This window comes from Panthera leo, chromosome B4, assembly GCF_018350215.1.
Source record: "Panthera leo isolate Ple1 chromosome B4, P.leo_Ple1_pat1.1, whole genome shotgun sequence".
Classification (NCBI taxonomy): domain Eukaryota; kingdom Metazoa; phylum Chordata; class Mammalia; order Carnivora; family Felidae; genus Panthera; species Panthera leo.
Window position 1 is genome coordinate 120,872,404 of NC_056685.1, and position 21,153 is coordinate 120,893,556.

The 21,153-nt window shown below is 39.0% G+C and overlaps 1 protein-coding gene across 2 annotated transcripts in view; it reads left to right on the forward strand.

Annotated features, from left to right (window-relative positions):
- ANO4 (anoctamin 4) overlaps window positions 1-21,153 on the forward strand; it is a 395,702-nt gene that overhangs the window by 228,032 nt on the left and 146,517 nt on the right. The window contains exons 6-8 of one of the 2 annotated variants that reach the window (XM_042947503.1): window positions 6,011-6,111; window positions 9,540-9,584; window positions 19,368-19,499. In XM_042947503.1, the coding sequence (XP_042803437.1) occupies window positions 6,011-6,111; window positions 9,540-9,584; window positions 19,368-19,499 (278 nt within the window). Of the gene's footprint in view, window positions 1-6,010; window positions 6,112-9,477; window positions 9,585-19,367; window positions 19,500-21,153 lie in introns of those variants that run through there. The other variant, XM_042947504.1, reaches the window with a different exon arrangement.

Genomic DNA, 21,153 nt, shown 5'->3' on the forward strand with positions numbered 1-21,153 from the left:
TTTCCCCTGATTATTCTCTAACTCATTATGTGGTACTACCATCCATCCAGTTTTCCAGGTGAAACAACATGCACATTAATTTGGACAACGGGTTTTTTTTCTCTCTCTCCTCATTTGACCAATCCCAAATACTTTCAAATCTGCCTCCAAATTGATCTCAAGTCTGTCCCATTTTTCCTTACTACATCTGCCTCCTGGTTTCAGCCATCATCTTGTCTTACCTGGCTTGCTGGAATAACTTTCCTATTGAACTTCCAAGTCCTGGGTTCCCTCTGGAACATTTTCCATAGGCCATTTAGAGTATACTTTCTAAAACAAGCTTCATGTTCCCTTCCTGCTTTTAACCCATTGGTGACTTCTCACTGACCTTACAGAATAAAATCTAAACTCCTTACCACATTGAACTTGGCCTGGCATGGTCTGTCCACAGCCATTTTCTCCAACTCCATCTCAGGTAACTCTGCCTACCTCAAACTTAACAATTTCCAGTCACCTGAGCCTTTTAGTTTCTAGTACAATCTCTGGGTCTTCATACTTTCTATTCCCTCTGTCTGGAATGCTCTTCACTTGATTTCTCCCACAGCTAGCACCTTCTCATCTTTTGGATCTCAGGTTAGATGCCATACCTTCAGAGGTTAACCAGGAAATCTAAGGCAGGCACCCCAAATTCTTCTCTCTTATGGCATTATATATTTTTTCCTTTTGGCTACTTCTCATAATTTTCAATCCCATATTTATTTGTTGTTTAATATTTGTCCCCTACTCTATACTGTAAATTCTAGCTGTCTTGTATATTCAGCACCTAGCAGAGTACCTGATATATAGTAGTCAGTGAATGTCTGTTGAATCTTAATGAATGAATGTCCTTAACATATAAGAGACCTGGGGACCATGGAGGGACAGGAGACAGGAATTGAGGCTTGATTCTCAGGGTTTCTTCAGCCTTGTAGTCAAAGACTAGAAAATTCTCTTCAGATACTGGTTCCTTATTGGTCATATTCACAGGTTGTAACTTGGATGAGTAGGAAAGCTATGTTCCTCCCAACACTGCCAGTATGGCATGGCCCATCTTGGAGATCATGACAACTAACATGTTTTTACATACATCGTATCTTTATTATGCCATTTAGTGTGATTCCATAGCTAGATATTGCTATCATTTTTCCATTTTACAGTTGAACAAACTGAGGCACAGAGAGGTAAATAGCTTACCCAAGATCACAGAGCTGGTAAAAGAGACATAGGAATATGAATATGTATAGTCTGACCTCAGAGTCTGCATTCTTAACTAACCTCTGAAGTTCAGCTACCCATAGGTGGCTCTGCACCTATACTCTTTCTCAAAGTGCTCTCTTCCAATCTCATAGATTTAAATGCCGTCTATGTCCTGGCCGCATTTACTTTGTATCTCTGGCCCATACTGCTCCCCTGAGTTCCAGACTAATTTAACTACCCACAAGGCATCTTCTCATGGGTAGCTGAAACTTAACATTTCCAAAACTGAGTTTATGCACTACCTCCATGCCCCCACATCCAAACCTGTTTTTCACTCAGTATCCCCTTCTCAGCAATGGTATTGGTGCTCATGAGATACAAAGATGTGTATATTCATATACATGTCTTTGAGAGAGAGATTGCTTGATTTAGGTAATGGCACACTACTTCTTTTCTGTACTGCTGCTTGATTTAACCTTCCCTTACTAAATTGTGACATACCCAGGCAAGGACCATGACTTACATATCCTTGCATTCTAGCATCTAGGGCATACAGGGTATTGAATGGGATCTTGCTGAATGAAGGAAAGAGAGAAGGAATGTTTTCTGTTTCCAGTTCAGGTAGTTTCCATGCTACTTCTTAATTTCTCCAGCCATTCTTCCAGAGATATTTTCCCAACTCCTTTAAATGGCCATTTTTCTTCTCCCCATGGTTCTAACCTAAGGGGCAGGATATTAATGAAACAACTCTATGTTTCAAAAAACCATTTCATTTCTCTTCGCTTTGTCACTTGCACTCTTGGATTTATGTGGAAAAGAATACTTAATAATGAGGAAAAACCTATTTAGAAACAGTAGCATAATCATTCAGCAGTAGAGAAAAGAGTGATATATGAACCATATAATTAGCAGTAATCTGTTTCATATTTATTTTTCTGGGCTGATGTTCATTTCCTCCTTGAAAAACTGAATGTAAGTAATAAGTACCCCCCTAGCACACACACATACAACCTATGACTAAACATTCATTATCATTCAAGGCAATTCAGCTAAGATTTTTCTCAAGATTATGAAAGTAACTTTTAATAGTCTCAAATCAAATCTTAATTCATTAGTAGCTTACTTTTGCCTTGTTTTTGTTGCTTTGTTTTCTAAAATACAGAATTCTTTTCAGATTAGTTTGTATAGTTTGTATAAACTAATAAACAGATTAATTTATATAAATAATTCAGAAATTATGCATCTTCAACGCATGTACAAAGCCATAGATTTATTTAAACCTCAGAATTTATTAGGTAAAATTGACAAGGGAGTCCAGAGATATGAGGGTTAGCTCTATCTGGGATAAACATTCAGTTTGGCTATGAGTGAATTACTTGGCCTCTTTCCCCTTTAAGGAGTGGAAGGAAAGCCTCCCTTGCAAGGTTTGTGTAGGAATAAAATGAGGTAACAATGTGAAATTGTTTCCAAAATTATTAAGCTCTAAAAATAATAATAAAGTGATGGTTTTATAATTATTATTATAATTGAAATAAGAAAAATGAAGATATTTTTATCCCGCTTGAATGAGTCAAAACAGCTATGCTTTTATGCAGAAAATGGTAGAGTCTACATTAGAATTTTAGTTGACTCCATGTGTATTCAGATAATGAACTTGGCTTTTCCACACACAGAAATGTGACAGATATTTATTTATTTGTTTATTTATTTATTTATTTATTTATAAATAAATGTTTATTTTATTTTTGAGAACGTGTGAGCGAGGGAGGGACAGAGAGAGACGGAGACAGAAGATCCAAAGCGGGCTCTGCACTGACAGCAGCAAGCCTGACGCAGGGCTCAGACTCACAAACCATGAGATCATGACCTCAGCCAAAATCAGCCACTCAATCGACTGAGCCACCCAGATGCCCCAGAAATGTGGCATTTAAAATGTGCCCTAAGTATAATATTTTAATGTAGTCTCCTTAATATTTTCACATATTCATGGAGTTCTACAAAATAATTTTTCTTCCACTGTATTTATTTTCTATAAATCTAGCAATTACAATAATTTCACAAAGAGAGTATATCTTAGGATTATATTCTGCCTGGGTGGCTCAGTCAGTTAGGCGTCTGACTTCGGCTCAGGTCATGATCTCACGGTTTGTGGATTTGAGCCCCACATCGGACTCTGTGCTGACAGCTCAGAGCCTGGGACCTGCTTCAGAGTCTGTGTCTCCTGTCTCTGCCCCTCCCCCACTTGTGCTCTGTCTCTCTCTGTCTCTAAAAAATAAATAAATGTAAAATAATGTTTTTTAATTTAAAAAAAGATTGTATTCTGCTATAAATCAGAGTTTGTTTGAGTCTGTGAATCAATTACATTCCCATATTCCTTGATGCACAATTTCACTCTGTCTTGGGAAGATGAGAGAAGAAACAGGTGAGTGTAAAATCTTGTAGGAAGGCTAAGTGAACTTAAAGAATTCCCAATGTCAAAATTAACATTTTCAAGTGGGAAAGCCATAATACCTACCCAGAATCTGATGTATGTCTTTAATATAAACAAAAAGATCCATTTATTAGAAAATAGTCTTCTGTTTTATAACTTGGAAAACTGTACTATATATTGGAAAACAAAGGCAGTCTTTTCCAGTGCAAAAACTGCTCAGCTGATAAGCTGAGACCATCTCATATCTGCATCTACAGATGTGAATGGGACAGGATGGAGATTTTCGTGGGTATGTGCACTTTCTCCGTGTCCTGTATGGACATTGCTACCTATGAGCTCATTTACACTCCCCCTGGCCACGTAGCTATAAGCATCCAATCTAGAGAGGATTGGATATAATGGGTTACTCAATGGAAAACCAGTTCATGCAAAGAGATCCAACAGCTGGTTGTCACATCTTCAGTGCATATTGGCTTGTCTGTTCCCTGGATGGGTACCTCATTTGCAGTTACCAGCTATGTGGCTCCAAGAATCACTTCATCCTTCTTGCTTCACAGGACAGGCAACTTTCACTTGGACCAGGACTAACTGTTCACATTTCACTAACCATACTCTAGATAAGTATTGATTGTGTATTCCCTCTGGATCAGGCACTGTGCTAGGCCTGGAGGATTCGACTGTGAATAGCAGAAATGTTCCTTGTGCTTAGGGGGCTTACAGCCAGAGGTCACCTTGTCCCAACCTAGAATATAAAACCTCATTTCAGCCTGAATTGCTAGAAAGTTTGGTTTTCAGACCAATATCAAAGTTTGCCTTCCATCATTGTGGATTTGGGCCCAGGCTCTGGGAAATTCACCTTTGGGAAATTCACCACCATCAGAGTTCCTGGGAACTTTGTAGTTGATACCAGTTTGATCTTCATAATATCTTGGGGAATTCTTATAAGTTAAGTACAATATTTATAAACCCAGCAAGAAGACTCTGAATGAAAATATGAGCAATGAATTGCAACTGCACATCATCTGCAATTTAAACACAATTCCCTGTAGCACAAATTTATCCCATAAAGTTGGGCTTCTATTTTTGTCAGTTGTGTAAAAGTAATGGATTGTTTATAAATATTGTTATAAGGAGAGCTTAGCCACACAAGCCTAAAATATCTGTTAACATTCTTATACTATAAAAATTTAAATGGCATGCAGTCCAGAATGAGCTTGTGTGAAAAAGATATGGATAAACAATAGACCATTTTGCTAATTTAAACTGGTCTGGCTCACTGTTTTCTTATTTTTCTTCTACCTCCTTCCACAACCCAGCCCTGGGAGATGACTTCCAAAGGAAGTCTCCTAATTGGAGATACCCCTTGGCCAGAGACATAGACCAAAACTTGTTGGGTGGTTACTAAAATGTGAAGTCCTGGTTTTACTTTCCTGTCTATGTGCTGTATTGATAAAAAGCCCAAGAGGAGTTAAAAACCTTTGAAAAAGCCTTCCCTGATAGTGATCCAGATGCAAAACTCACCTCACTGAAGACCCTCTATCTCCACAACCACCGATTTTTTATTTTGCCTGGATGATTGAGAGCATCTCTTCTTCTCTTGCTTTCTCTGCACTCTCCCTGATATATTTTTTTCTCTGTGCGCTAGCCACAGATCACTGTGAAAATCTCAATCAAAATGACTTCCCAGTGTTCCTGGGATAAAGTCCAGTTGTCTTATGGCTGGCGAAGCACTGCACATGCTGGCTCCCACTCACCTTTTCAACCTCTACTCACGCTAATCTTTATGATGAATACACTCCAGCCACTCTGCTCTCCTAACTGCTCCTCAAACACAGAGCATACCATGCGAGTTCTGAGCTTAGGGCCTTTGCCCCTGGAACATTTATTCCATGCTCTTACCCAGCTGGCTCCTTTGTGTCTCAACTTTGCATGTCCCCTCTGCAGAGGGGCCTTTCTGGACCCCTTGCCCAAAGTAGTGTGTGCCCCCCTCCCTATAATTTCTCCCATTATTTTGTTATCTTCAGAATATTCATCACTATCTATATTTATCTCTTTCTTTTAAACCTGTTTTTGCCTATTTCTTTTTTTTTTGTATGTTTGTAGAATGTAAATGGCATTCATGTCTCTTTTGTTCACAGCTGGGTGTCCAGTGCCAGACACATATTGGTATATTTTTTGAATGAATAGATGCACACACAAGGACCCAGTTTTGGCTGAAAATGCCCCAAATCCTAAACTCCTGTTCTAAATTCCAACTCAATTTAAACCATAGGAATCCTAAACTCCTGTTCTAAATTCCAACTCAATTTAAACCATAGGAAATTTGGATATACTTTTCAATTTTGTTTCTTTTTTCTGTTTCAGTCCTCTCTAATAAATAGTGACATTATCTTTGTGAAGTTGCATGCCCCATGGGAAGTGCTTGGAAGATACGCAGAACAAATGAATGTAAGAATGCCTTTCAGGTAGGTGTAAATATATTTTTTCCCACTCTCTACTGCTTCCCTGTAAAACTAATGTGCCCTTCTCTTGAAACAAATAAAACCGAAATGCAGACTGAAACATTATTAGAGAAGGTGTTTAAAATGCTTAGGAAATACAGTCTTTATGGCTTATGATGACTTCATGGCTTTTTGTGAAAATTCCTGGCTAATTCAGTCCTGAGCAGGTAAATATGTCAACTGCCTCTGAGAAATAAGAATTTTCCAAGTGGCATTTTCATTTCCAAAATGTCATTTTCAAAAGCCCTGTGTACTGCTGCTTTGAATGGCCAGACCCCAGGCATCGATGGTGCAGGTTCTTACTGACATTAAAATCTGCCTCCATTAAAGCAAGTTCAAGAAATTTCATGAAAATGTGATCTACTTTTTAAATCATTTTTAAATTTTAAAAAGTCAGTTCACAAGTACTGTGCAAGCATAATCATTGATATTTATTCCAAAGGGAATAGAAAATACTTCATGTGGATTGCTTAGTTATTTAAAGGATTAATTTACCTTCATCTTGTAGTGGATATTCTTATTTTCCATATAGATTAAGGAAAAGGTATCTACATTTGCTAGATAAAGTTTTAAACTTGAAATTATAAATGCCAAAATATGTAGGAAGTAAATAATGGAATATCCTAAAGGAGATGGAGAGATTTAGTACCAAGGGAAGTTCCAAAGGGAATAAAGAATTAAAACCTTTTCGTTCACAATTTGCCAATAAGACCAAGTCAGATGACAGAAACCAAGCAAACTGGTACCAATTCTAAAATATACCTCTTAATGAGCTGTGGGAAATTACAGAGACAGAGGCACTAGGGACACATTTAGAGAAGGGCAATTTCCACTCAGAGATCTGTAATGTATTTCCCTGGTGCATCTTACTTTCTTTGTTTATTGGCCTTTTTGTTCTAATACCAAGTCAAAATAGAGGCTGGGATTTCTAGTATCTGTTTACCTCAAGGCAAAATTCTCAAAGGAATTGAGATAAACATAGTTCTAAACTTTTGACTTATTTTTGTATTTAAAATGTGACAAAGGAAATCTGAGAACTCAAAGATTAAAAAAAATATGTAAAATCACTGCGTCATTTATCAGTTTAGTTTCTATTTAAACTTGTTACCCTATAATTATAATTAATTAAAGCCAGTTATTTATCAATGCTATAACTATTTAATACAGATTAATACCATATCACTCATAAAGACCAAAAGGAAAAGAAATCTATGCTTAGACACAGTCGTGTATCAGACCAACATCTTACAGCCAACAGTCAAAAGTCTGTGTTTTGATAAAAGTGAGATAGTAAAACTTAGTGAAATTGATAGTTCCTCCCTAGCAATCTCACAAAACCTTCTACCAGAACACAGTTTTCAAGCAAAAAAACCCAAGGAGATTGTGGAAACTTGAGTAGTGTTAATGCACAGCAAGTTCCTAGTACATGGAAGCATTTCATATATGAAGGGCCTGACTGTATCATAACTAACATTTCTACATGCTCATTATATAGCAGAAAAGTGCAGCCTGGAAGCAGCATTAATACTTTCCTTATGCCGTATTAAGAGAACTGTGATCCAGGGAATAAATGAAAAACTGTAATAACTATGAATAATAATCTTCTTTGTAAATGTAGTTATTCCTGCAGGACAATGTTAGGACAAAGTAGTGTTAATAGTGGATACTAATTAGCCTCACTAATATTGATGTGATTTTACTTAAGCATAGCTTCACTAGATAGAACCTGATGCACTTAAATTTTATGCAGTTATTTTGTCCAGTGTTTCAGGTAAATAACTCTAGCCTAAGGAGATCTATGTATTTCCAAAGGAGGAATTTTCCTGCCATATCACTTCAACAAAATGTACAAACATCAGTTTGGCTAAATGTAAATGCCTCAAAGAATTGTGTGTGTATTTATTATTTTCTGTAGATTGCACTTCTGAATCCTGGGTTAGTCTCCTTGGGTTTTTTACTCCTGCAATGTTTAAAGCAAAGTTGAATAATTTTCTTAAGGGAATTTGTGAACAAAATTTGCTTAAGTACTTATATGTCCATGGATATGGTCTCTTTTATTTTTATTTTTTTTTAATTAATAGACTAATTTTAGGGCATTTTTAAGCTTACAGAAAATTGAGTTGATAGTATGGTGTTCTCATACATGCCTTCTCACCCCACTTTCAGTTTCCTTATTGTTAATATTTTGCATTAGTGTAGTATATTTGTTATATTTAATGGACCAATATTGATACATTATTATTATCTAAAGTACACAGTTTACTTTAGGGTTCACTCTTTGGGTTGTATAGTTCTATGCAGTTTGAAAAATCCATGTCATGTATCCACCATTATGGTGTCACACAGAATAGTTTTACTGACCTAAAAATCTTTTTTACTCCATCTGTTCATCCCTTCTACCTCAATACAAACCCCTAGAAGCTCGTGATCTTGTCTCTATTTTAGTAGTTTTGCCTACTAAAAACATGAATATGTTTATCAGTTTTCATAGATAGGCAAAGTTGTGTATAAACTTCTCATTTTCCATAAGTGAGATAGCTTAGTAACAGTTCAGAATATATATAAACCACATCAGTTTCATACTACTCCATTGTTTGAAGCCCAAAATATGAAAGGGCTAATTGTTTTGTTGTTTTTTTTTTTTATAAAGCATCTAACCCATACACTCTCCATTCAGATTACACCCAGAATTTTAATCTGGAGTGCTTTAAAAAATACAGATACACAGAAGTACAACACACTCTTACTAAGTCTGACTTTTAAAAGATTTTTTTCCAAGATTCCTTGTTTTACCTCTTTAATTCATGTCCAATCAGAGCCAGTGGTTAGACAGTATTCCCTAGTGCGGTTATTTGCAGTAGGATGTTGATGCTGATTAGTGTTCTTCCCATACTGGTTGTAAAATACGTACTTTTTATATTACCCTGGCTAAATCAAATGAGAGAAGTCTTCTGTAAACTTCAAGAGCTATATAAATATTAGTTAATATAATAGTATGCCCATTAAATTGTGCATGTTGCCAGCAGGCTGGCAATCCATTTCTTCATTCCTAAAAAAAAAAAAAAAAAAAGGCTGACCTTGGCTAAATTCATACGAATACCAATTGCTCCAAATCATAGTTCTGCACAGGCTGTGTAGGCGAAGAGCAACCATAAAAAATTATGATAATGAGAGGAAGAAATACCAATGGAAAATATTTCGTAAGATTTCATGACTCAAAAATGCATGCCCTATGTTCCTACTACATTTCTCACTGTTAATCTCTTTTTAGTTTTTTCTTCTTCACCTCTTACAGGCTTCTATCTTCAATCTCCTTTCCTTCCTTGCTAGTTCAAACTGTAACTGACGATGGGTTTTCTTCTCGACTGGCTTCATTTTTGCTGTTCTTCCAGGAGAAAAATCTATTACCTGCCCCGCCGGTACAAGTTCATGAGCAGGTTAGTAGCATGCTCTGTCATGATGTGTTTGATCTGTTGGCCTGTTTGTTCCAACAATGACAAGGAATACAAGCTGGGGACCTTTGTCACATGGCAAAACTGACTGCCATGAACATTCCAAAATAGGTATTTCAGGTTAGCCTGGAAAGATAAGAGAAAAGATGAAAATGCTCTTCTCAGAATCTTCCCTGTAACTTCTTCACACTTAGGAGAACAGAATTTATAGCCCATTCTATTATTAGATAAATTACCAAAAATCCCCAGCTGTTGAGTGCATCTTTGGTCTGAATGTTATTTTTTTTCCACAAAAATCCCACCCTCCACTATAAGTAACTTGAAATCTTGAAGTGCAGACAATAAATATGTCAAAAAGCAGATAGCTGTTCAGCAGCCCATGGCCGGGGCCCTCTTATGTTAGTAAGACTTTGTTTATAAAATATGTAGATGTATTACCTTACTCAGAAGCCCTTCCTACTTTCCTTTTTTCTTTAACCTTTCCCCACCCACCCAAAATTCTACTGGCTAAAAATTTCCTTCAGTTTACTATATATGCTTCCAAAGCTTGTTTCTTGTTATTTTTTGAGAAGCCAGGGAGACGGGGGGGGGGGGGGGGGGGGGCATCAATGGAGTCCTTTAATTTGATACTGTTGTGATAACTAGAAACCTAATTTCAAAATTTTAATTAGTCTTATGTGACCATTCACCCTGAGCTGAGCTGACTATTAAACTTGGAGACCATTGCATTTCTCTGAAAATCCTTTTGTTCTGTGAGAGTTAGGATTCAAGTTTACTCTGCTTATGTGCTATGCAGAATGATAATTATAAGATAAATTGATATATTTTAGTGGGTTTACTCAAATGCATGTGCACTCAACAAAGTAGGGTGTAAGACTTGACATCCAAAGAAACTAAGATGTGGTTTCCATAAATGTCCCTGCACAGTATCCTTACTAGCAATTCTTCTTTCCTTAGACAGTAGTGATGGCATTTGGATTCACCATGATTTAAAATGTTTTTAAATGTTTACTCATTTCTGAGAGACAGAGAGAGACATAGCATTTGCAGGGGAGGGGCAGAGAGAGGGAGACAAAATCTGAAGCAGGTTCCAGGCTCTGAGCTGTCAGTGCAGAGCCCCACGCAGGGCTCGAACCCACAAACCGTGAGATTATGACCTGAGCCAAAGTCAGACACTTAACCAACTGAGCCACCCAGGTGCCCTGGATTTACCATGATTTAGATTAGTCCCTTGTCATATAATGACCTTCTATAAAACTCTGATGGTAACATATTAGCCTATATCACTAGTTCTCAATAGCTCTCAAGCTTTAACCAGCAAACCTGGAAAGCTTATTAAAACACAAGACTGCTGGGCCTGTGCTGTAAACTATGATGTAGGTGACCATCTATCCACCTGGATGGTGTGCGAAGGCAAGGATGGCTTGTCTAATTCTATATTTCGAGCACCTAGCACATAGTAGGTGCAGTGAATGGGCAAATGAATTTCTTTACACATGTGAGAGGATTTGAGTGAGGAAAAAGGAGGTCACACCAAAAAAGCACAGGAAAACCAGGTCTGCCAAAAGTATCACAGGCTTGGAACTGAAACAGTTACACTGTGGGGGAGGAGAGAGCAATGAGGACTTGAAAGAAAATGGTGATAAAAGGAACCATAAATCTCAAGGTTGGATTGGGTATCAAATGTCATCAAGTCCAACCACTCAATTGATACTTGAACTTCTGCTGTAGTGTCAGCCAGCCCATGTTTGAATATCTGTGGAGATAGGGAGTTTCCGAATACAGCTGTGGGCACCTGACTATTAAAAAGTTTTTCCTTAAAATAAGTCATAATCTCTCTTTCTCTCTGTCTCTCTCTCTCTCTCTCTCTCCCTCTCTCTCTGTCTTTAGTTTTTACTTGAAAAAACTGTTCAGATTGTAGTTCTTCTCCCTGGATAAACAAACAAAAAATAATCTACAGCAGAAAGGCAAAGTGTATAAGAAAGATTGTGAAATTATAAGCAAAAGTACTTAGCAAGTATTTGGAAATTGAGGGAGAGAAAGAGGTTTCCATACCTAAGGGATTGGGAAAATGTTGGAAGTAAAAGAAGAATGAAAATCCAGAAGAGGTACAGGTGAGAAAGATGATGATTTTTGTTTAATAATTCTGTAGCATAACTCACAGTAGGTCTTTGACACATAGGTGTCTTGAAGGCCTCTGGAAATGATGGCAAGCAGTTGAGCTTAGAGGTAAAGCTAGAGAATCCAATTTTGGACTCAGAAATATAGAAGTCATGACTTGAACGAGGGGGTTGATGGAATTTCCCAGGGAAGGAGACAAAGTACAAAAAGAGGGCCAGTAGCAATTCCTTGGAGAATCTGTATTAAAGAGGCAGGAAGAAATGGAAGAAGGATGAAAAAGAACAATTTAAGGAGGAGACCCAATAGAGGACTGTGTCAAAGGTACCAGGAATGAGTTCCCATAAGAATGGGTGTTCTTCAACTTCTGATGAAGGCTGAGAGATGAGAATCAATTTTGAATATTTAGGAGTTAGGGGCTCCTGGGTGGCTCAGTCGGGTAAGCGTCCAACTTTGGCTCAGTTCATGATCTCACAGTTCGTGAGTTCGAGCCCCGCATCTGGCTCTGTGCTAATGGCTCGGAGCCTTGATCCCACTTCAGATTCTATGTCTCCCTCTCTCTCTGCCCCTCCCCTGCTCACACTCTGTCTCTATCTCTCTCTCTCAAAATTAAATAAACATTTAAAATAATTTAGAAGTTAGTGATAACTGCCATGATAGCTGTCCCATGAGAGGTGGTTCTCAAATGTGAGCAGACATCAGGATTATCTTCAGGGTTTTTTAGTACTGAGATTATTTGGCCCATCCCCAGTGTTTCTGAGGTGAGGCACAATAATTTGCACTTCTGTCAAGATCCCAAGTGATGTTAATGCGGCTGGTCTGGGAATATATTTTGAGAATGATGACCACATTAGAGGAGGATAATGGAAACCAAATTATAGCTGGTGGAGAATGGACAAGGCCCTGATAAATCAGAAGCAGGGAGGATTCACTACTACCTTGGTAAATTTTGAGATAGAGGAAAAGAAAGGGGATAGGCTTAAGAACAGTAGCCAAGAAGAAGGAAGCAGAAGAGATTGTGACAGGTGACCAACCACATATTCTCCATGCATGTAGCGGAGAGGTTTTGAGTGAGTAAGGGTGTGGGAAATCCTTGTTTCTTGAACAACTTACTAAACATCAATCTTCAGCCTGAAAAAGTCGATGCTACTTCAACTGCATAAGTCATAATCATAGAAGAATTTGGGCATTGAAAGTCACTGGAAGACTCAGACAAAGAGAAGGAAAAAGAAACCCTAACTAACTGGTAGTATGACGCACTGATTCAGAATGCCTCTTAAGCTTCATTGCTTACCACATTCCTGTAGTGGTGTACCTTAGTGAAGCCCAGTATCTGGTGTAATTTTTAAAATGCAGTTTGTCAGAAATGTTGTTATCTATTTTAACTCTTATGAAGAGTGTCTCTGATATGCCATCTTGAAGGTGCATCTATATCTTGCTATCCTGATTGTACACCATTAATAAAACACTGACTCCAATATTCTAAAATTCTCATGTCATCCTAGATATGGGTATTTAATTTAGCTTTTAGTTTCATCCACATAAATGATATTTAATTTCATTACTTCATGAAAGAATCCCTGAAACACGTTTATCTCTTTTAATGATAAGAGAAATTATAAATTATAATAAACTTGTGTTGAGCAGGCAGAGAATTAAGCATCTTTTCACAAATACCTTTATTTTTAAAAGTCACCTGACTCCCATAAAGCACATTCATGCAGTTCAGACATATATTCTGGAGGTAAATGCTATTTTCATCATGTACTTGGTCTATTAAATGCTCCTTTGACTTTTCAGGCAAACTTAAAAGCATTATAAATTGCCTATCCAATAAAGAGAGGAAATTTATCATTTATCTTCTGCCTGTTTTTTTTTTTTTTTTGCCTTCACCAAATAATTCAAATATAGTCTGTAGAAAATGTGATTACAAAGTAACAAATTTGATAATTGTGAGTGGCTTGTAGCTGAAGTCTCACTACTACTCATTCCTTTTCCATCCACTGCCCACACGCACCTGCCTGATGTTATCCTTTGCAATCCTTTGGCAGAATGTTGCCCCTACTACATTATACATTCAGTGCAGTTGTAATCTTATCAGTTGAGTATACAGGCACATGACAAAATGACTTGTATTTTCCATCCTTGTTTTAAAAAATTAATATATGTAAATGTTCCAAAGCCTTTAGACTCTTCTATAAGATATTTAGGTTGTGCCCCAGTTAGTAGCCTTGTGACCTAAAAGAATCCTAACTCCTATCCAAGGAGAGGCTATAAATACAGGAGACTTGGCTCTCAGAAGAGGAAAAAGAAATCCAAGGCTCCTGTTGTCTGTTATCAGTCCAGAAGGGCTTCATTTATTGCAATGTCGGGCTCTGTGGTACCTCCACTATAAAAAAAAAAAAAAAGATTTATCTGTAGGTTCCCTCAAGATATGTCATTCCTGAAAATGTAATCTGTTTGAAGTGTGATGCTATTATAATATTCTGGTCTGGGGAAAAGTAGGTGTCTCTGAAGTAGCCTATTTCATTTAATTTAGCCTAATTAAGTTGTCATTAGTACAGGTTCCCTCCTGGGTTGTTAGTGGCTCCAGGGTAAAGGCCTTTGTCTTCTTCAGTGTATATCCACAGCTTCCAGGTGGGGACTCTGCACGCAGTAGGTAATTTATGAAGACCTACTGATAGGTTAGTATGTGGGGAGTGAAGTCCGTTGGCCTGTGGCCTTTTCTTTAATTCTCACCACTCCTAAGGTAGGTAAGATAGTCTCCCCTTTACATCTCAGGGAAACCAAGGGCCAAACAGCTTTAAGCAGAGCCTTCCCAAAGCACATTTCTAAGGCACACCTGGGGAAGGCACAGCACATCAGAGGTGGCACTTCCTGCCCATTTGCTTGTGCTGTGCTGCCAGCTCTTTGCAGCTACTCAGGACCTGACCTGCCATGAACCAGAATCCGGGGGGGGGGGGGGGGAGGGGGCTGAACTTACTGTAATATCAACTTTCTGTAAAGTACCCACCTTTTAGCTCAGATATTAACTTGACAGTTTAAGCCAGAAATGCCCAAGTGGATGATCAGTTCATTGTGTCTCTATTGATTTGCCTATGTATTCTGTAAGAGGGCTTTTGTTAGCAAATGGCAGAAATAGAACAGAGTGGCAATGTGTCCAACCAAAATTAATACTAAATCATTAAGCCAACATTTTCTCTTTGCTATTCCATGTCAGTGGAAAGAGATTTTGTTAAGTAGGCTCAACTCGTATACTAAAGACACAAATGCAATACTTTCTGGTTAGTTGGTTTCTCGACTCCTGTATCTAAGAGATTTCAAGATTGACAATTTAGGGAAGTTTATTAGATGAAGATGAGAGCACAGACCTCAATCTGTGCTTCAGTATACAATCTTAGCTCTTGAATTCCCATCAATAATTCTACATAAAAGTTTATCATCATCATCTTCTTCTTCATCCTAGATACTACCACTGAACTGAGCATTTTGTACATTGAAGACATTGAACAAATACCTGATATTTGTTATCTTGTGTAGTCCTCACCATGCCTCATGAAGCAAGTGTGTTAGCCCAGAGAGGTTTAGTCATTTGCTCAGCATGGCACCCACCACTAGGCGGATGTACAACTAAGGCGTGAACCTACTTCAACTTCAGAGTCCATCATTCTATATGAAAATTACCCATTATATTGTGAAAAGCAAAGCTCTTTATTAACTTAAGGTTTTTTTAGGGTGAGATAGCCAAGGTATTATTTCCCAAGTCACCAGAAACATGTAGAATCTAAGAAGCAGCAGAATCAGAAACCCAACTTGGGTGTCATGCTTTCCAGCCTGGTGGATTTTGCACTATGTATTTCTTCTTGCACTGTGGAAGAAGATCCTCAGTGATGTCTAAACACAGTCTGGGATGGGAGTGTTTGTTGAAGAATGGCCAGTTATCATCCAGCCACAGAGAAACAGACCCTTGTTCCCAGAGCCACCAGACTGGCAGGTGGAGTAGCATGTGGTACATCATCCTCAGCATTGGGAGCCTGACCAGCCATGGTCTTCTCAAGGAGAATATCAGACCAAGACTGTTTTAAGATGTATATTAGTTTCCTAATTAGTTTGCTATTGTGATAAATTCCTGAAAACTTAGCTGCATAAAACAACACAAGTTTATTCTATACGCCAGTAGTCCAGGGGAGGAGACTTAACTGGTTTCCCTGCTCAGGGTCTCTCAAGGCTAAAGTCCAGGTATTGGTTGTCCTGGGCTTTTCTTGAGGCTTTCACGGAGAATCTTCTTCCAAGTTCATTCACGTTGCTGGCATAATTTAGTTCTGTGCAGTTTTTTTACAGGCTCTTAGACAAAGGTCATTCCCAGCTTCTAGAGGGTGCCTGCACTTCCTGGATCCTGGCCCTCCCTCTTCATCCTCAAAGATAGCAATAGTCTGTTGAGTCTCTCTGACCACCCCCTACCTTTTGCCTCATCTTTGCTATCTCTAGATGGAGAAAGTTCTCTCCTTTTAAATGGCTCATATGAGTAGGTTGGGCCCACCTGAGTAAACCAGGATGCTCTCCTCTCTAAAGGTTCCTTAATCCTGCTTAAATCTACAAAGTCCCTTTTGCCATGTCTCATAACATATTCACAAGTTCCAGTGATTAGGGTGCATACATCTTTGAGGAGCCATTCTGCCAACCAGAAGAGCACAGACCTCTGACCACATTTGATTTGTTTATATCATTTAACAGCGTATAATATGGACCAGCCTGTGTGACGGAAGCTGTCCAGTCCATGCTTTGTTCTTCTGCTTCTGCTCAGCTACCCCAGTGAAGACCGATTCACACATTCCCCACCCCAGTTGGTGTCTCAGGTGTTTTGTTTTTAAGATATCTTTTGAATATCTTTATTCCATCCTAATGTTTTTAAAGTACAGTTCCTCTCCTTTTGATCACTTTCAGATTAGCCTCCATGGTACTCAAGAAGTTATTAATAACACTCTATTTGCCTGGCAGCTTCTCCAAAACATTTCATGCACACCATTTTTTGTAAGCTTCCTAACCACCCTGCAAGGTCAGTAAGATGGTGATCGTGATGACTATTCCATTTTAAAACCCTTAAAAAGGTGAGTGATTTGTGGAGGGTCACACAGCTGATAAGCAACAGAGCCAGGATTTAGGCACCCCAATTACACATCCCAGCTTCTTTCAGGAGTCGCTCTTCTCTTCTTTCCACTTCTTCTGGCCCCTCCTCATTTTTCAATGAATCATTTTCATTACCCTGTTCTACTCTCTCTTCACCATTTCCACATTTCTTTTAAATTGTGCTACTACAAGCTGTTGCTGAAAGCTGCCATTTCATTCCCATTGAGTATTTATGCCTGATTTTTCACAGCTTTATTTGTTTTTATCCATGCTGAGCACTGTACCCAGCTGGATTTAATTCATAGTTGTTGCACGCAGAGCCCAGATTCTATAAGAATGTGAACTTTGCAAAGTGTAATCCGATTAGTGCTGCAGACTAGAGATGTGTGGGAGGTAAAAGCTCTATTATGAAAAGCCTCTGGGCCAATGTCCTCTTTCTTGAACGAATTTAAAGGCAATCAGATGAAATAAAGCCAAGAGTTATGGGGAAGGCCACCAGCTTAGCCTAGGAAGTATAATTTATGAGTCCATTTAAGGACTAAATCATTAAACTTGGACAAGTTGTAGATGCTGGTGAAGCACAATTAACTTTCAATTGAAAATAAAGAAATCTTAAGAGGCAAGCAGGTTGTTCAAACTCTTATTTTGGGGGGAAAAGACTGTAATAAGAGCCAGTACTTAGTTTACACCAGACACTCTTCTGGAGACTTTATATACATAGTGATTAGTTAATCACCACAACCCTATGAATTGAGTATCATTATCCTGCCCACTTTATAGATAAAGAAATTAAGGCACAGCAAAGTTAAATAATTTGGCCAAGGTCACACTGCTAATATTTACAGAACCAGGATTTGAATCTAAGCACTTCACCCCCATGTTCTCAATTACTGTGTCATACTACCTCTCAGCATCATGTCACTATACTTCAGGTATTCTTAAAGAGATGGTGAGGGAGGAGAGGACCAGGAGGAGAAAGGATAGAGGAGATGGGAACTTTTACCCCTTCTTAGGGCCTTGAGGCCTTCCACTGTACTGTTCTTTCCTGGGTACGTGACCTTGAGTAGAATCTTTATTTCTGTGTGTGTATAGATGGTAGGTATGAGTTGTCTTTGAGAGGAAGGACCTAGAGAAGCTATGAGATGCTTTGAACTTTGAAGGGTTCCAAAGAAAGGCCAGCCACCGGGCACAATGGACTTGTAGTGAGGCTGGAACTCTGCTGAGAATAAAAGAAGTGGCAAAAGAGTTAACCATTATTTTTCATCTTGGAGCGGACTGGCTATGTAAAAAGTAATTCCTTCACCTGGGAGTTTCATTGAAAAGGATAAATTGCCATTTAAATTTTTTTTAATTGGAAAAAAAAAAAAAACCTGCCCAAACTCCATGTGTTTTTAATTACTAGACTGAAAAGGCATTTAGATATTTTCTTCTGTAGAGAAGTCTATTCCTTCTGTAGCCCTCAAGTGAAGATTTCTAGTATGAATTACTTTGATAGGATGATCCCTAAAATCAAGAATTCAAAACCTGAATTCTCTTCCTGGCTTTATTCACTGGGTGGGTAATTTGAGCTTGATACTTACTCACCATGGGTCTCTTTTGGATGTGTAAAATGAGTATGGTTCCTGTTCATTCTACCTCATGGAGATGCTACTTGATATGTGCTTTTGGAAAATACTTTCTTTAGTGGTATAGATACCGCAGGTAGCAAAGTTGTTTTAAAGTGTGCTGTGGATTTTGCTCCTTCTAGTGGTTTTCTGTGAATGATTGACATTTTGGTCACTTGGAAGACAGATGTTTTCATCATCAGAAGTCAGAGGGAATGGGGAGGGGGCCAAGGGAAATCTGTGGCTTGTAGACCACCTGTAACAACTCTGTTTTCTGTGACTTGGCATCACTGTGCACTCTGGCCAAAATGACACGTGTGTGTGGGTCATCATGTCCCAGTATCTTGGGAGCCATGGAGTCAGCTTGAAGGACAGATACGAAAGCTGAACAGTCTGCTGTCTGCTGAGAGGCAGCTCAGGGATGATGTGAGAGGCAGGAAACAAATCATGACATCACGCTCTCTGCACACAGTCAACCCACTGGGATGTGCTGTCAGCTTCCCTGCCAAAAGTTAACTACAGCTTGACCACGTCCCTAACCAAGGAAACTTTCCAAATACAGAATAAGTTTCTAGAACCTACAGAACGTAATAAGCTGAGGTCTCTGCTCCTTTGCTTAAGGGGCTATCCACTTCCTTCCCAGAGCCTTCAGTCTTGGTCATTTATTGGCATGTGGGTGGACATTTAACTCTCGGCTACTATTTCATAGACAATGATATTGAGGCCCCTTAGTGAGATCTTAAAAAACACTTGAGTTGAGGCTTTCTTCTTTCTGTGTATAAAATGGGGGTATCATGAGTACAGTGAGAGTGCCTAAGGTGTGTGGTGTCATAATTACAGCTCTGTGGAGACTTCCATCCTGTGTTTTGGGACAATGCTGATATGCTGTACCCTTTGGTTTTTTGCCTTTCATATACAGGATCGATAAACAAATAAGCAGGTTTCGGAGATGGTTACCTAAGAAGCCCATGAGGCTGGACAAGGAGACACTGCCAGACCTGGAGGAGAATGACTGCTACACTGCCCCTTTCAGCCAGCAAAGGATCCACCAGTGAGTGTTTCACGTGAAAGCCTTTGTCTTACTAAGGACATGCAACTGTGGTAGAGCCTTCTCCTGCACGCCTTTGAGTCCTTGGCATGTGGAAGGAACAGCTTAGTGCCCTTCTTCCCTGAAAGCCCTGTGAGTGTTCATATCCTTTTGTATTAGGGTAAGCTAACTGTTCTAACAAACAATCCCTGTATCTCAGTGGCTTGACACAATAGAACATGCATTCATATGTGTGTTGGGTGAACAACCTTCTTCTTGGTGATTCCGAGACCCAGGCTTCTTCTGTTTTGTGGCTTTGCCAGTCCCTACTGCTCAGAGCCCCTAGAGGCTCATCAAAATCTAACCAGCAGACAGGGAAACTGGTCTACCCCTTGCCCTATTGAAAAGAGGGCTGGTTTGTTTGTTTTAATCAATCTCCATTCACTTCTCAGTTTCCTTTTCTTCAGCAACCCACCAAGTTGCCCCAGGAAAAGCCATATCCCTTAGCAGCCCACTTGCTGGCTCATCTGTCAGACAGTCTCCAAACAGTAATTTGTCACTTTTGATATACTGGGGGGGAGGGGGGGAGGGGGGCTAAGTAATTGAGCCTTTGAGGAACTGCAAAAGTGATAGGGAGTTGACTCTGAAGCTTCTGAGATGGCAAGAAATCAGGTGGCAGGGTCAGTGGTAGGAAAGAATACATGCCAAAGACTGTAAGCAGCTAGGCAAAAACAGTCTCTCAGAAGGCAAATAGATAAGTTGGGCATAGCCTTGTTCTCAGCCCGACATCAGGAATTCCTGGCTCTCCCTACTCCAGCCATAGAGACAGCCTCAGTAAAAATGACTTACCCAAGTGGAGGGAAAGGATGACATCTTTAAAAAATAGGTTTCAGGGCACCTGGGTAGCTCAGTTAGTTGAGTGCCTGACTCTCGATGTCGGCTCAGGTGATGATCCCATAGTTCATGAGATTGAGCCTTGTGTCAGGCTCTGCGCTCTCAGAGCTGCTTGGGATTCTCTCTCTCCCTCTCTCTGCATCCCTCCCTAGCTCGTTCATTCATTCATATTCTCTCTCTCTCTCTCTCTCTCTCTCTCTCTCTCTCTCTGTCTGTCTCTCTCTCAAAATAAATTTAAAAAATAGGTTGCTAACTTTGAGGAAAAAAAGATAATAAACCAAAGGGCAATTGTCAAGTTGCAGGGAACATACAATTGGGGGTTTGTTTCAGCAACAGAAAATCAGTTAATGTCTTTGGACTTTAAGAGGGTGAAGGAGAAAAGAACAAGAGTAAATGTTCTGCATCAAAATATATAATGTATTAATGCAAAGGAAGGAACTTTGTAAGCCTCTGAAATAGCCAAACTCTGGATCCCCACAAGTCAGATTGATGCCAACCCAGCCACATTATGTGAACATTTAAAAGACTTTCAAGAAGATCTAAAACTCACAACTTGGCCTCAGAATCCTAGTTAAATCTTCCACAGGAAATAGGAAATGAAAAGGGTTTCATGTTAACTTACAGATTATAACATACGGGTTTTTTTAAGAGCAAAAGACAGATGAAAGCGGGCATGTTCCTGCTCTTAATTTAAACCTTTGCTATGCCTATTCTGTTCATCTTGAAGTTTCTTAGACAAGTGGTTGTATGTTTTAAATCTTCTGGAGTAGAGGCTGATTTACAT